This window comes from Peromyscus maniculatus, chromosome 5 (assembly GCF_049852395.1).
Source record: "Peromyscus maniculatus bairdii isolate BWxNUB_F1_BW_parent chromosome 5, HU_Pman_BW_mat_3.1, whole genome shotgun sequence".
NCBI classification, from domain to species: domain Eukaryota; kingdom Metazoa; phylum Chordata; class Mammalia; order Rodentia; family Cricetidae; genus Peromyscus; species Peromyscus maniculatus.
Genome location: NC_134856.1, coordinates 86,015,177 through 86,030,700, shown reverse-complemented (window position 1 = coordinate 86,030,700; position 15,524 = coordinate 86,015,177). Strand labels below are relative to the sequence as shown.

At 42.6% G+C, this 15,524-nt stretch overlaps 1 protein-coding gene across 1 annotated transcript in view; it reads left to right on the top strand.

Annotated features, from left to right (window-relative positions):
- The window catches only part of Itih2 (inter-alpha-trypsin inhibitor heavy chain 2), a 37,450-nt gene extending 22,644 nt beyond the window's left edge, over positions 1-14,806 (top strand). The window contains exons 13-21 of the mRNA XM_042278151.2: positions 660-845; positions 1,413-1,552; positions 3,717-3,886; positions 5,915-6,052; positions 10,820-10,933; positions 11,300-11,498; positions 12,175-12,347; positions 13,037-13,148; positions 14,517-14,806. Coding sequence (XP_042134085.2) covers positions 660-845; positions 1,413-1,552; positions 3,717-3,886; positions 5,915-6,052; positions 10,820-10,933; positions 11,300-11,498; positions 12,175-12,347; positions 13,037-13,148; positions 14,517-14,664 — 1,380 coding nt within the window. The 3' untranslated portion in view covers positions 14,665-14,806. The remainder of the gene's footprint in view (positions 1-659; positions 846-1,412; positions 1,553-3,716; positions 3,887-5,914; positions 6,053-10,819; positions 10,934-11,299; positions 11,499-12,174; positions 12,348-13,036; positions 13,149-14,516) is intronic.
- The last annotated feature ends 718 nt before the right edge of the window (positions 14,807-15,524 follow it).

Here is a 15,524-nt window from a genome sequence, read left to right as displayed (position 1 = left end):
ACTGTTAGTTTAAGGGAACTACTCAACACTTTCCCTATCCTAAACTCTATTCCTCTCAGCGAACTCTCTGCAGTTAGCATGGCCATTCTGAAGCCAGGGAGCTTCACTTAGGATTTTATACTTTCAATACCAATTGCCTTTATTTATTTATCAATCAGAGAGAGAGAGAGAGAGAGAGAGAGAGAGAGAGAGAGAGAGAGAGAGAGAGAGAATGACTAAATGACTGACTTCAGACTAGAAAACAGTTAGCTTTATATCCTCTTTCATGACTCCTGTGTTTATTAAACTGACAAACCAAATGATGCTAACACTAGGCACAGCATTTGAAGCTTGGGACACCTAGAAGATATGGTTCTAATTCAGGTTATTTCAACCCAGACAAACTATATTATGAATGCCCACAAGCTTTTATTTCTGATCATAACAGAAAGGGGAGAAATTCTTGGCTCTTAAATTGTAGGTGTAATTTCCTAACAACAGGTTTTGTCTTATGGCCCAGAGTTCATGACCACAGGCATGTCCATACAATGTCCATACAAATAAATTAAGAGTTATCTGCTACATATGTGAGAAACATCAGGGAAAAATACTTTAGATCTACAAAGTGGTATGAAAAAATAACTATTTGTGGTTTTTTCTTTCTTTCTTGTGACTTTTAGAAATTTTACAACCAGGTCTCCACTCCACTGCTGAGGAATGTTCAGTTCAACTACCCCCAGGCATCAGTAACAGATGTCACTCAAAACAGTTTCCACAACTACTTTGGAGGCTCTGAGATAGTGGTGGCTGGAAAATTTGATCCAAGTAAAGTGGCTGAAATTCAGAGCATCATCACTGCAACTTCGGTACTTCTGCTTCCCTGCTTATTCCGAAAATTCTAACTGGTCCCTGACTGCAGCTGGTCTCTGTGGTAACAAGCCAATCCTAATGGTCCCCTACTGCAGCCGGTCTCTGTGTTAACAAGCCAATTCTAATGGTCCCCTACTGTACCTGGTCTCTGTGTTAAGCCAATTCTAACAGTCCCCTAGTACACTCAGTCTCTGTGTTAACAAGCCAATTCTAACAGTCCCCTACTGCACCCAGTCTCTGTGGTAACAAGCCAATTCTAATGGTCCCCTAGTACACTTGGACTCTCTGTTAACAAGCTAACATTCTGCATCCCCAGCCACTTACGTGTGGGGCAGAATCAGGAGTTGAAAGGGAAGGCATGACACAGCCCAATCATCTTTTCAACCATTCTAATAAAACCTCACTTTTTCTCCCAATCCCAACCCCAGACTCTGGAGTTTGTGCACTTAACCTATCCAGTCGAGGCTCTCTTCCTTGTCTAACCCCAAAGTACATTTGCAGCAGGTGATTTAACTGTAATTCTGGTCCCTGGCTGTCCATCAACTGATGCTTCCATTATCCAGGCTAACACGGAATTGGTCTTGGAAACCCTGAGTCAGATGGATGACTTGGAGGATTTTCTATCAAAAGACAAGCATGCAGACCCTGATTTCACCAAAAAACTATGGGCCTATCTCACGATCAATCAACTGCTAGCAGAGAGGTAAGGCAAGAAGAGTGTATCCCATGGAGATTTACAAACACGAAATGTCCACCTATGTGAAAGCCTTTGCCTAGCACACATGAGGTTCTGGGTACAATTCCCATACTGTAAACAAAACAGCAGATGGGATATTTGAAGTCATAAGCAAGAAGTATTTGGAACTGAGAATAATGGAAGGATGAGATTATTACTGACTGGTTCCTAGAACTTTAACTAAAGCTGTTACTTCTTTTCTTTTTATTAAAAATGTAACATATGAGGTCTGGAGAGATGGCTCAGCAGTTAAGAGCACTGGCTGCTCTTCCAGAGGAACTGGGTTCAATGCCTAGCACCCATGTTAGACAGCTAACAACTCTCTGTAATTACAGTTCCAGGGGATCCAATACCCTCTTCTGATATCTGTGGTCACTGCATCATGGGGTGCAAAGACAGAGACATACATGCACACAAAACACCTCTACACATAATTTTTAAATGTTTAAAATTTAAATGTAACATATGTGAATGTGTGGAGTGCATTAATTTTAAGTGTATATTTATATATTTTCTCAATGTAATGGCCATCCTGCTGTAGATATAGGACTACAGAGGGTCTCCTTTTCTACATCCAGGGAAGCCACTATTTTGACATGTATCACCATTGATTAGTTTTGTCTATTTCACATAACCACACAACCCTTTTTTGACTTTCACTCAGCATGACACCTGCTAGATTTAGCCATTTTGCTGCACACATCAATAGTCTATTTGCATTTCCTCTTGAAAACAGGCCCAAGGAAAAATGTATGACTGTGCCATTATAGTGTTGCCCAAGGAACAGCTCTTTGATACTTATGCCATCTCTGGCTTCTCATTTCAACTCTCTAACATAAAACCCTCTCATCAGAGCAGTCTTGCCCGCAGGCACCAGAGTTTCATGGGGGATCTTTGCTAGAACTTATGATTGCAAAGTTCCCACTTCACCTCTCAGATCAGATTCTTGGGAAGATGGACCAAGGTCATTGAACTAGGTTACAAGAATTGTAACCATCATATAACTGGACTCATAGAGAAAATCTCTGATGTCAATAAGATTATATTTAAAAAAATACATGTGGTATAAGTGGTGGCTTTGAAGAAAGTAATATCCCTGCCCCTTGGACAGAAGTACATTGACCATACCTAAAGGCACAGAGAAGTTGCTCTGGAAGTTAAATATTGATTTTTAAAGCCCTGTAGAAAGATCAGCAGTTGCTAGGATTTTAGGTGATGGTAGAGCACAGGGCATTTTAGGGCAGAGGAACTAATCTACATGACTCTGTGATGACAGGTCTGTTATATCTCTTTATCCATGGGATGTACAAGTAAACCCCGGTGTAAATTACTAATCTATATGTCAATGCATGTTCATTTGTTGTCTCAAATGTACCTCTCTGGCACAAGATTCTGTAATCTAGGAGGCTATGGGTGGGTGGGAGACATGGAGTACCATCAGTATCTTTTACTCAATTTCACTATGAACCTAAAACTGCTCTGAAAAAAAATAAGCCTTTAAAATTAATCCCTTGAAGAAGCTGGGCAGTGGTGGCACATGCCTTTAATACCAGCATTCAGGAGGCAGAGGCAGGCAGATCTCTATAAGTTCGAGGCCAGCCTGGTCTACAAAGTGAGTTCTAGGACAGCCAGAGCTGTTACATAGAGAAACGCTGTCTTGAATTAATAGATGATAGATAGATAGATAGATAGATAGATAGATAGATAGATAGATAGATAAAATAATTCCATGAGAGGACAGTGAGATGGCTCAGCAGATAAAGGTGCTTGTGGCCATGCTTGCCAATATGAGTTTGACCCTGAAGTCCTCCATGATGAGAGAAGAGAACCAACTCCCACAAGCTTTCTCTGACTTTCACATAGGTACTATGACACACACACACACACACACACAACAACAACAACAACAACAACAACAACAAATGTAATTTTCTAAATATTCTCTTGAGACCACATAGCTAGCTAAAGCATTAGGGTTCCTGAAGCCAGTTAGTTCTGTTTGCCTCTTGCCTTAGGCACCCTACCCTGTGCTTAGGCCTTGGCTGATTATCAGAAAGGCAAGTGGAGAGATTTAGGGCCTGAGGTCACCCTTGTGTATAGTGATGTTATTCAATCTATCTCCTGAATGCAGAAGTCTGGCTCCTACAGCTGCCATCAAAAGGAAAATCACAAAGACAATCTTGCAGATGTCTCTCGACCATCATATTGTGACTCCGCTTACTGCCATGGTGATTGAGAATGATGCTGGGAATGAGCGCATGCTGGCTGACTCCCCACCCCAGGACCATTCTTGCTGCTCAGGTCAGTGCTTTAGGACCGTATGAGGCAACAATACAGAGTGGTCTTCCTGTCTTATGTTGAAGTCCCAAAGCCTCTGTCCCCATCTTTTGGATCTCTGATCCATCTTTTGCTCCCAGCCCGTGCCCGTAAGTACTCAAGCTTGTTCCTTCAGTTTGGTTTGACATAGTGTGAACACCTGAAATCCCAGCATAACCAAAACCAAAGCAGGGGAATTTGATCTCTCAGGCCACTCTGAGCTGCCTAATGCCTCATGACTGGCCTAGACTACATAACAAGACCCTGTCTCCAAGGAAAGGAAGGGTTTGAAAGATGGCTCAGTAGTTAAGAGCACTTGCTGCATTTCCAGAGGATCAAGGTTTGATTCACACGTGTTGGCTCACAACCATCTGTATCTCCAGTTCCAAGGGGATCCAATATCTTTTGGATTATGTGGGCACCAAGACATGCACATGGACAAACATATATGCAGGCAAACACTCACACACATAAAACATAAATAAATAACTTTCTAAAAGAGCAAACCCAGAAATCCTTAATGATTTATCATTTGACAATGTACTTCTCCAATCATTTTTTAAAGATTTATTTTTATTATGTGTCTGTGTAAGTACATGCTGTGTGTGCTGGTGTCCATGCTGGCCAGAAGAAGAGGCCTCCATCAGATTCCCTGGCACTGGAGTTACAAGCAGTTGGGAACTGCCAGTTTGGGTGCTGGGAACCACAAACTCAGGTTTTCTGCAAGAGCAGCAAGCATACTTAACCACTGAGCCATCTCTCCAAAGCCCCTTCTTTAATTAATTGAAAGCATAGGATAGGCAACCATTTTGCTTAAGAAGGAAATTACTCCCGGGTCACTAGAGTCGTTCTTTCTTAGCACTGCACTATTTTGGCTGGGACTGTGGTTCCTGGGGACTTTGAGTGGGGAATCCAGGGAACTGCATGAATTACTTAGAAAGTAAGGTGAGGGAAATGGCTGGGTCAGTAAAATGATTGTCTTGCAAGCATAAGGAACTGATTTCTATACCCAGCATCCACCTAAAAATCAGGGTGTGGTGGCATGCGCTTGCAATCCCAGCACCTCGAGGTAGAGGCAAGGGAATAGGGGATTCTTGGGGTTTAGCGGCCAGCCAGCTCCGCCTAAATCATCGATCCCCAGGTCCCAGTGAGAGACCGTTTCCAGTCACAAGGTGGACAGCTCCTAAGAAACATTCAAGGTCAATCCCTGACATCCCCACATATGTGCACCCACATGCATATATACAGACAAACAGGCACACCCAGATACCCCTCTATTACACACACACACACACACACACACACACACACACACACACACACACACTTCTTTAAAGAGTATATATGGAAACTGGGGGCCTAGAAACAGCCTTGAAAATCATCCTTGTGGTCTATGTCCCATGGGAAGTCTCCAGAGATGCCCAAAGCTAAGAGGACCTCTGATTGAATTGATTAGATTCCCTCCTTTGTCTTCTTGATGCCTAGTCTTGCCTGGTCTTGAGAGTGGCTGCCGCATACTACAATGAACCTCTGAGGTTTTTATTTTGTTCCAGAGGGTTCAATGATACCAGCTCTCTATCTAGCCAAGGATAACCTTGAACTCCTTGTGCCCCTGCCTCCACTTCCTGAGTGCTGGGATTGTAGGCATGTGTCACTACGCCCAGCAGAGCAGTTCCTTCTTCTACAGACCCATTTAGAGTCCTAGATACTAGAAGAACTGGATCACAGGCTTCTGCAGTGTGATGCCAGAGGGAACAAGAGGAGGGAGGACTCTGAATACAAAGAGGAGGTTGCGGGTTAAAGCCCAGAAGTAGAGGCCTTACTTTGCATGATCGAGACCCTGGGTTTGATACCTAGCACTGTGTTTATCTACCTGTATTTTAAGGTAGATAAAACCTTAGCTGAGAACTTTTGGTTGAGGGAAGAGGATGCAAAACCCAGATTCTTTAAACTGAGAGCAATTTCTATGGAAGAGTATCTTGGGAAGTAATGGATGTGGGTTCTTCTACACAGGTGCATTGTATTATGGCACCAAGGCTGCCTCAGGTTCCATCCCATCGTGGGCCAGTCCATCCCCGACCCCAGTGATGGCCATGCTTGCTGTAGGAGCGAAGCCACTTGAGTCCACTCCGCCTCCACATGTGAATCGAGGTAAAAGCATGTCTCCCTTCTCAACCCATCAGAATCCCATGCGGATTTCCATAAATTAATAGAATCACCATGTCTTGAGAAACTAGGTGACTTTTACAGGCATTGTTGCCTTCCATGGAGAGACAACAGCTCCATAAAATAGGCTTACTGCAGCTGCCGTAACAAAACAGCTGAAACAGGAGTGCTCTGGTGTCTCTTATCAGGGCGCTAACCCTAGCATCAGGGTCTCATTCCCTGACCTCATGGAACTAAGGAACTCCCGAGGGCTCCATGTCCAGAGACTGTCACATCTTGAGGGGTAGGCCTCAGGATATGAATTTGCATGGGGACAAATCCATACCCAGCACTGTTTCCTACTGTATGAAGTAAACCCTCTGAAATCAAAGAGATGCTCTTCTCATGGGGATGCACTGGTGGAGCATGGTTTCACATTGACTGAACAGCTTTGATTGGTTAAGCGCTTCCTAGTTGCTCAGTAAGTGGATGTTATCATTGAATGATCAATTTTTTTTTATCCAGATGTATCACTGTCTCTTGCATAACAGCATGTGGGAGGCACAAATAGCAAGTGTGATCATCTGAAAGCCATCACATGTATTTCTTGGAGAGTTTGGGCACTGAGGCTCCATGGTGCTGTCCTCAACCTTTTTGACCCAGTCCCTCTCAACATGTGGGACAAAGGCGCCACCTGGAGAACGTAGGAGTAACTGCATCACCTCTTGTCACCCCCGAGTTAACAGAAGCTGCTCTTTGATCCACATGCACTCAGCCCATTGCCGAAACAATCAGCTTTGCAAAAGATAAAGTTTACTCACTCAGTGGCTGAATATGGAGATAGTGGAGATAGGGGACAAAGATCTCCAAGCCACATCCCCTAGTGCTTGAGGATATTTATAGGGCAGAGACAGTGATTAATGTGTGGGGAAAGGTGATTGGAGATGAAGGAATCTGTGGTTTACAAACATACAGTTAAATTCCATGGGCCTTTGTGAAGTGCACATTCAGCAAATGGAGGTGTGAGCATCATCTGCAGAGAGAGTGGCATCATAAGGTCATCCATCAGACACCTCTGAATGTCCCAGGGAGCAGTCAGTGACATCCACAAGCAAGGTCTCCAAATCTCTGAGAAGGAACCTAGGCACTGTTGTCACCAAGATCCAGACACACCAGGAGTATTTTCCACAGTTGAGTCACCTCTGTGGTTAGTGCTTGTCAAAGGTGACAGAAAGCAAATTCAGCTGAGGGTTTGCCTGGGATTCCCCACACCCCCACCCCAGTTTCCAGGGTCCCTGACTTTGTCACCTTCACTTACGACCTGGCAGCTTCTGGAGCCTGTATGCACTTTGCATCCTTCTCTCTCTTTGAGAACGAACTTTGGACATTCTAAGAGTGCTTCTGCCCCCTCCATAGGGAAGGTCCCATGGGCCAGGAGCATCTGGGTTATTTGAAATGGAAGTGGAAGGCTAGTTAGTTCCTGTTGCTAATACAAGTGCAGATCTCTAGGTTCTCTTGAATAGACTCTCATATTTAAAATGAAAAATCTACAGATGGGCCAGTGAGGTAGCTCAGAGGATACAGGCACTTGCTAACAAGCCTAATATCCTCAGTTTGATCCTGGAACCCACATGGTAGGAGAGAATAGACTAGCCCAACTTATCATCTGACTTCCACATGCATGCTCCACATAGACACAGGCCCATATGTACACACGCACACACACACATAAATAAATAAATAAATAAATAAATAAATAAATAAATAAATAAATAAATAAATAAATAAATACGTTTTTAAAAAGAAGAAAATAATCTCTTCAGGACTGACATCTTAAGACTGTTAAGCCAGCATGGTGGCATAGGCTGGCAATGCCAAGCTGAGGTAGAAAGATCATAGGTGTAAGGCCAACATGGGCTATCCAAGGAAAACCTATCTCAAAGAACAATAAATAAAACTAAAATAAAATGAAATGATTAAAACCATTAACTCCAGACTGGGTGGGTGGCACTTCTCATCCCAGCACTCAAGGTGAAGGCAGAAGAACCTTGAGTTTGAGGTGAACACAGACCACAGAGCAATACCTCGTCTCACAAAAGAATGGCTGAGGGTGTCACTCAGTGAGAAGGCACGTACCTAGTACATTCAAAGTTCTAGGTTTCATATCACAGTACAGGAGAGAGAGGGAGAGGGAGAGGGAGAGAGAAGGGAGGGAGAGGGAGAGGGAGAGGGAGGGAAAAAGAGAGACTGATTGTTTTTCTACACACACCAAGCATCCTTTTGTGATAAGGAATCAGTGAGGACTTAGGGTGAACATGTTAAGTGGCTTTGTCTCACTTCCTGCAGCTTATCTCTGAAAGTATTGTGTAGACAAAATTCTACACAGTCTTAGTAAATAAGAAACACAGAGCCAAATACAGGGGCAATAACTGAAGAGATCAGAGAATTAGCAAAGAGCCACTGACTACCCTTTAGCTTACCACCAAGCTGTAGTTTCTCACAGAAGAGAGCGTCTTCCTGCCTAACCTGGGCTTTTATTGCTTTCCTGTTCTACCTTCTCATTGGCTTTAAGTCCAGCCACATGACTTCCTTGTCACTGCCTGTCTATACACACCTCCAGGTCTCTATGGTTGGTACTGGGATTAAAGGCTCATGTAACCATGCTTGGCTGTGTTCTTGACGACACAGAGACTCTGCCTGTCATGCGATTGAATTAAGGGCATATGCTACCACCGCTGGATTTCTGCTTATGGCTCGCTATGTGACCTCACTATGTGACCTCTGATCTCCAGGCAAACTTTATTAACATACAAATAAAACCACATTTCAGCACAATTAAAATATCACCACAGTATTATTTGTGGCCCCAAATGATTGGCTATTTCTGTTTTGTTGATGATGATGCTCCTTATAGCCACACTCCTGAGTAGGGACCCTGTGTGGAAGATTAGTTAGTGTGCAGGGCTTGTACAGTGAATGGCTCCCAAGAACAGGACATACTATGATGTCTAGCATATGAGCCATGCACACGGTTACTGTGCAGAGTAAAGCTTTTGCAGCAACAAGGACAAGACAGCCTATTTCAAAATGATCTTCCCAGTAAGTCTACAAAGCTTCTTCCACATTTCTAGTCTGCTGTTTGATCCAATAAAAAGGCTGGCCTTGAATCAGACCATCCTGGGGTCAAACTCTTCCCACGTGACCATGAGCCATACACTGGAACATCTCTGGTCTCAATTATCCCACCTACAATATGGGGTAATGGCCATAGAGTAGTTATATAAAGCAAGATTCTCATAGGTAGATGGACATTCAACAAAGTCTAGCTAATGTTTGGCCCATAAACTTTAGAATTTCAAGAATGTATTGTGGTGATATTTTATTTGTGCTTTAATAAATAAAGCTTGCCTGGAGATCAGAGAAAAAAGCAAGCCATTTTAAGTAAACAAAGAAGTCAGGCAATGGTAGCACACACCCTTAATCCTATCACTTGGTAGGCAGGATCTCTGTGTATTCAATACCACAATGGAAACAGAGCCAAGTGTGGTGGCACATGCCTTAAATTCCAAAACTAGTTAACCATGGAGGTCTGGAGGTCTGTATAGACAGACAGGAATTGACAGAGCTGGGTAGGAAGAGGAAGTGATGAAGTTGAATGGAGAGAGCAAATCAGATGGCAGAATAGCAAGGCATATAGGCATGGGAAACAGGAAGCTGCAGAGTTGGTGAGGTAGAGTTGGCTGGTGGCTTTCCCTATTTCCCTGGTCTAAGGCATTCACCCCTATATTTGGCTCCATGTTTTTTATTTAAAAAGATCATTTAGAAATTCATCTACAATATATAAAGTTGCCATGGAGATCTTCACCCTATTTCCAAACCTACCAAAAATTAAAGCCACACTGACTAGCTTAAGCATGGGTTCCATTCCATTTGCCTAGAAACACATCACTCCATTTGGCAGGACTGAGTGGATATTGTTGACCGATCTGATAGGATTTCAGTAAAGTAGGATGGCAGAAATAACGGTTGTCTCCCATAAAACAATTTTATTCAAGCAAACTGTCTTAGTGTTCTAGTGCTGTGAAGGAACACAATGAACACAGTAACTCTTGTAAAAGAAAGCATTTAATTGGGGCTTGCTTACAGTTTCAGAGGTTTAGTCTATTATGATCATGGCAGGGAGCATGGTGACACATAGGCAGACATGGTGCTGGAGAAGTAGCTGAGAGTTCTACAACTGGATCCACAGGCAGCAGGAAGAGAGATACTTAGCTTGGGCATTGAAACCCAATGACACACTTCCTCCAAAAAGACCACACCTACTCCAACAAGGCTGCAATTCCTAATCCTTCTCAAGTAGTGCAACTCCCTGGTGACTAAGCATTCAAATATATGAACTTGGGTGAGGGGGGCATTCTTATTCAAAACATCACATTGTATTTATATAAAAAGAAAAAAATTACCATAGTTGCTTTTCAAAGGAGCCGTTGTTCCAGTTTAACAATGCCCTCTAGTGCCCAGCTTTGACATAAATCATTGAGCCAAGTAGTGGTTGACCACTAGACATGAACTATATGGTGTGAAGGATGAAAGGAAATACTAGGAGTTAATGCTAATGCATGCCTATAATCCTGCATTCTGGAGGCTGGGGTAAGAAGACCACAAATCCAAGGACAACCTGGGCTACAAACTTAGATCCTGTCTCAAAAAACAATGACAGAAATCATCTTCCTTTTTATAATTTTGCTTACATTTTCCTTGTATATTTTCTAGTGGAAAATGACCCTCACTTCATCATTTACCTGCCAAAAAGCCAAAAGAATATTTGTTTCAATATTGACTCAGAACCTGGAAAAATTCTTAGCCTGGTGTCTGATCCAGAATCAGGTAACATAAAAGCAGATTATATTATATTTGAATTAACTATTTGCATGATGGCCATGCTTCCTTGTGACTACCTGGGATTCCTTTCTTTTTCAGCTTATTAGATATTTTAGTTTTAAAAGTTTTATGATTAGTGAGAAATTAAATTATATATATTAAGCATTTCAAGTAATTATAGCTTAAAACATATTTTGAGTATGAGCTGTTATTTTCATTTAATTATTTTATAATAAATTAACTGTAAAATAAGATTTTACAAAGAAAAATATTGTACTATGAAAATTTTTTCTCAACTTGTCAAATTTTATAAATACAAATTGTGGTGCCCACATGTGGAGTACAAGAGAGAAAGCATCTTTTCTTTGACAGGGATTTTAGTCAATGGTCAGCTTATTGGTGCCAAGAAGGCAGAGAATGGAAAACTAAAAACCTACTTTGGAAAATTGGGATTTTATTTCCAAAAAGAAGACATGAAAATAGAAATCAGCACAGAGACAATCACCCTGAGCTATGGTTCTTTTACATCTCGCTTGTCCTGGTCTGATACAGCTCGTCTTGGGAATCAGAGGCAAGTATTATTACATGTTGGTTCCCATGTGCCCTTGGAACATGGCTGCAGAAGCCAGCCCAGGCTCAGCATCAGCAGAGAACAGTCATCATTTTAAATACAAGGAAGTCGAGGTTAGGGGAAGTTGTTCTCATCTACTGCTATCCCTGTGCCAGGAATTGTTTTCAAAGCTCACTGTGCCTTAGTGGCAAGCCACAGTACATGGCATACAGTAAGTGCTCAATACATGTGTGTAATGCATCAGTAAGCAGATCCATCATGTGTAGGTGACTACATCAGAATCATACATCAGCAGTATGGTTGCAGTTTATGCAAGAGTGCTTTCCCATTAGGACCTGCTCACTGATTCTTATAGACATGCATTATCCCATAGCACCAACATGGTGACATTCTCAATGGCGAGTCTATATTAGGCCCGACAATGACTTGCTTAAAAAAATGTCTGTTCTGAGTCTCGCAAGATGGCTCAGTGTGTAAAGGCACTTGCTGCTGAGATTGATGACCCAAATGGATGGAGAGAACAAACCTTTGCAAGTTGTCCTCTTCTGACATGCACTAGTGTACTGTAAAACACACACATGCATACATGCATGGCACACACACACAGAAAATAATTTAACATTTAATAAGATGTCTGTTCTGGATTCATCTAGAATCTATGTTGACTTTCACATAGGGTGCTTATCTCCGTGAAGAAGGGAAAATCTGTGACTCTGACCGTGGATAAGGAGATGTTCTTTTCCGTTCTGCTGCATCATGTGTGGAAGAAGCATCCAGTCAATGTGGACTTTCTGGGGATCTACATCCCCCCCACAAACAAGTTTTCACCTGGTGCACATGGACTCTTAGGTAAAGCATCTCAACCACTGGACATGTAAGCAGTGACTCTGACAACTGTGGTTAGGTGGGAAGGTGGTTGATAGGTGGGGTGCACGCCTTTAATCCCAGCGCGGGGAGGCAGAGGCAGGCAGATCTCCATGAGTTCAAGGCCAGCCTGGGCTACAGAGTGAGTTCCGGGACAGCCAAGGCAAAACAGAGAAACCCTGTCTGGGAAAAAAAAAAAAAAAGAAAGAAAGAAAAAGAAAAGAAAAAGCTGGGAAGGTGGCAGGAACGGCTATGGAGCACAGGGCCCGACACAGCAGGGTGACTGGGGAATGCAACGGCCAAGGCCATCTGCCCAGTGACACTAATGTGGAAAGACAAGCAACAAAACAGGTTATGAATTATGCCAAGACTTTTTTTCTGTGGCTGAGGAGAGGTGACTTGGCTTAGGAGGTCTGTGACAAGCAGACTCAGTGACATGCAGGGATCTTAAGAAGGGTTCAGGTGTAAGCATGTGGCGTCACAAAGCTCCCTATTCCTATGATGTGAGCTACACTCTCCAAGGCCTACCTTCTCTGCTGCCATCAGAGGGGCAGCACTTCACTGATGGTCTGGTAGACCAGCATCAAGTAAAAAGGGAGTCTAGAGGGAGGACCGAACTGTCACTTGAACTCCAGGATTCCATGTAAATTAATGTCTGTGCTCCGTGTCATTAGGTCAGTTCATGAATGAGCCAGACGTCCATATCTTCAATGAGAGAGCAGGAAAAGATCCCGGGAAACCAGAGGCAAGCATGGAAGTGAAAGGTCATAAGCTGACCGTCACCAGGTAGGCCTCGGATGCGTAAGAAAAGGAACTGGAGCCGCTGTCCAACTGCACACGTCGCTGACAATAGACATATATACAATATTAGCCAAAGCACACTTCGGAGAGCCCAGATGAAATGCAGACAATGACACATGTATGTGCACACACGTCATGAAATGCCAAAAAGAATAATCTAGTGCTCTCATCTGCATGTTCGAACCCTTCAGTCAGGAACTGAGTAATTGAAGATGTTGACCAAAGGAAAAGATCACAAAATATCCAGGAAGCACAGGGCCAGAGAAGGCATGCATATTTTATGTAAGGGCTTCTTGAATATGGATATACTGAGTCTACTGGGGGTAGTTTTTCTTACATGCTTCCATCCATATGCTTCACTTCAAAGCGGGAATTTAGCATTCTGAGTATAAATGACAACTCTTTGGATATTCCTCCCCTTTCTTGTTCAGTTGTCTCCCTCATGCTTAAAATCACTTTAAAGCATTTTTTATCTTTTTGATAGTTTATAAAAGTTTTCCTTATTAAAAATAACAGTACAGAAATGCTATTATTGTCCACATAATTAAAATGTAACTTTACAGTGATAATTAAATCACAAAATTAGTTATGATATATGTCACCATGAGACAGACACATGAACTAAAATGGTGGAGTCTGAGTACACCACCCAAATGGTATTGGCTTACCAGACAGAAAACAATGAGTTCTTAATCGACACCAGTAAGCATGGAGAAATGGTGAGACCACTTAGCAACTGCCTTACATCATAGGCAGACATCTTTTCTATGACAAAACACAACAGACCATCTTTTCCATGACAAAAGGCAAACACTGAGCCTTTTCACAAACTCCTGTGACATTTCCGATTAGCAAATGAAACTGAACGGCCCCACTCCATCCTTTTAAGACTCACTGATGGCAACGTGTCGTAGGTATTTTTAAAATTTTAGCTTCTTCATCCTCTAAGGGGAAGACTTGAATTTGTTCATAAATAGCTGGCATCACTCTTAACTAAAACATATCCATAAATAGAGGTGGTGCCTCCGCTAGCACAGACTAGGCTACAGCACTGTTTTATTTAGCCTTCTTCTTGTTTACTATTCACTGCCACTGTTACCTGGGTGGAAGAAGACCTACAGGCCAGCTTCTATAGGGCTAATTGTCTGAGGACACACTGGCTACTCTCTGATCTTCTAGCACCAACCCCTAGACACTGACACCGACACCTCTTAACTTGCGGGGCAGGGAAGGAGTAGGGGGTGGGTAGAGAGAGAGGAAAGGCACAAAGAAAAGGGAAGAGTCTACTTGTTCCAGCTGTGCCTTGTTCCTGTGTTGGCTTTTCCCTAAGCATAGATGCCATTTTCCTTTCAGAGGCTTACAGAAGGACTACAGGACAGATATTGTGTTTGGAACAGACGTCCCCTGCTGGTTTGTGCACAACAGTGGGAAAGGTTTCATCGACGGGCACTACAAGGATTACTTCGTACCTCAGCTCTACAGCTTTCTCAAACGGCCTTAAGGGTTTGTGGTTTTGGAAATCGTATATGTACATTTTCTCCCTGACCCTTTTGGCGGTTTTCCTCAGCTCCAGCAACTCAAAACAAACCCAGATGTTAGAGTGGTCTAAAAGGCCTGCTAAGAAAATAAACATTTGCAAAGAAGTCTCAGGAGTCTGTTTCCAGATGATGTGTGTTAATCAAGGTGACACCCAGGAAGTGGGTGGTGAGTCAAGCTGCCACTGAGACCAACCCCAGGAGCTGGTGTTTACTGTGAAAACCCATCTACTGTTGAATGTCACCTCAGCCTTGAAATTAAGCACACACTTGCTGTTAGTACATAGGAGGGTTAACTATGAGACTTTGGGTGAATACTGACAATAAACAGGGGACATTACTTCTTCGTAGCTGCTTCATAACAGAGATTTACACTGAACTCCTGGGCTGCAGGGATAGCACTGTCAAAACTAGATAGATATTTATGTGCAAAACTCAAGAGTAACAGTTCTATAGAATAGTTCCATAGAGGTGTTCTGTAAAATCAATCTCATACGTGTAACTCGTGACCAACCTTTAAAAGTTGATGTTTCAACATGCATCACTTATAAAAGTAACTTTATCAGTAACTGTCATATGTAATCCCTCTTGAGACCAGACATATGTTGATTTATTCCATTTTAAATGAATAACCAACCTTGGATTTCAAACAGGCCCAACAACTTAGCGGGGACAGTTGAAACGAGCAGCCTTCTTCCTAGGTAAGCCTGTGCATTCTTTAGAGGATCCCGGGAACAACCATAACTTGATATTTAGTTACATACAGTATGAACAAGTGAGATCTCAGCTGACTAATATTGACCTGCTATTTGTGAGACATATTAGC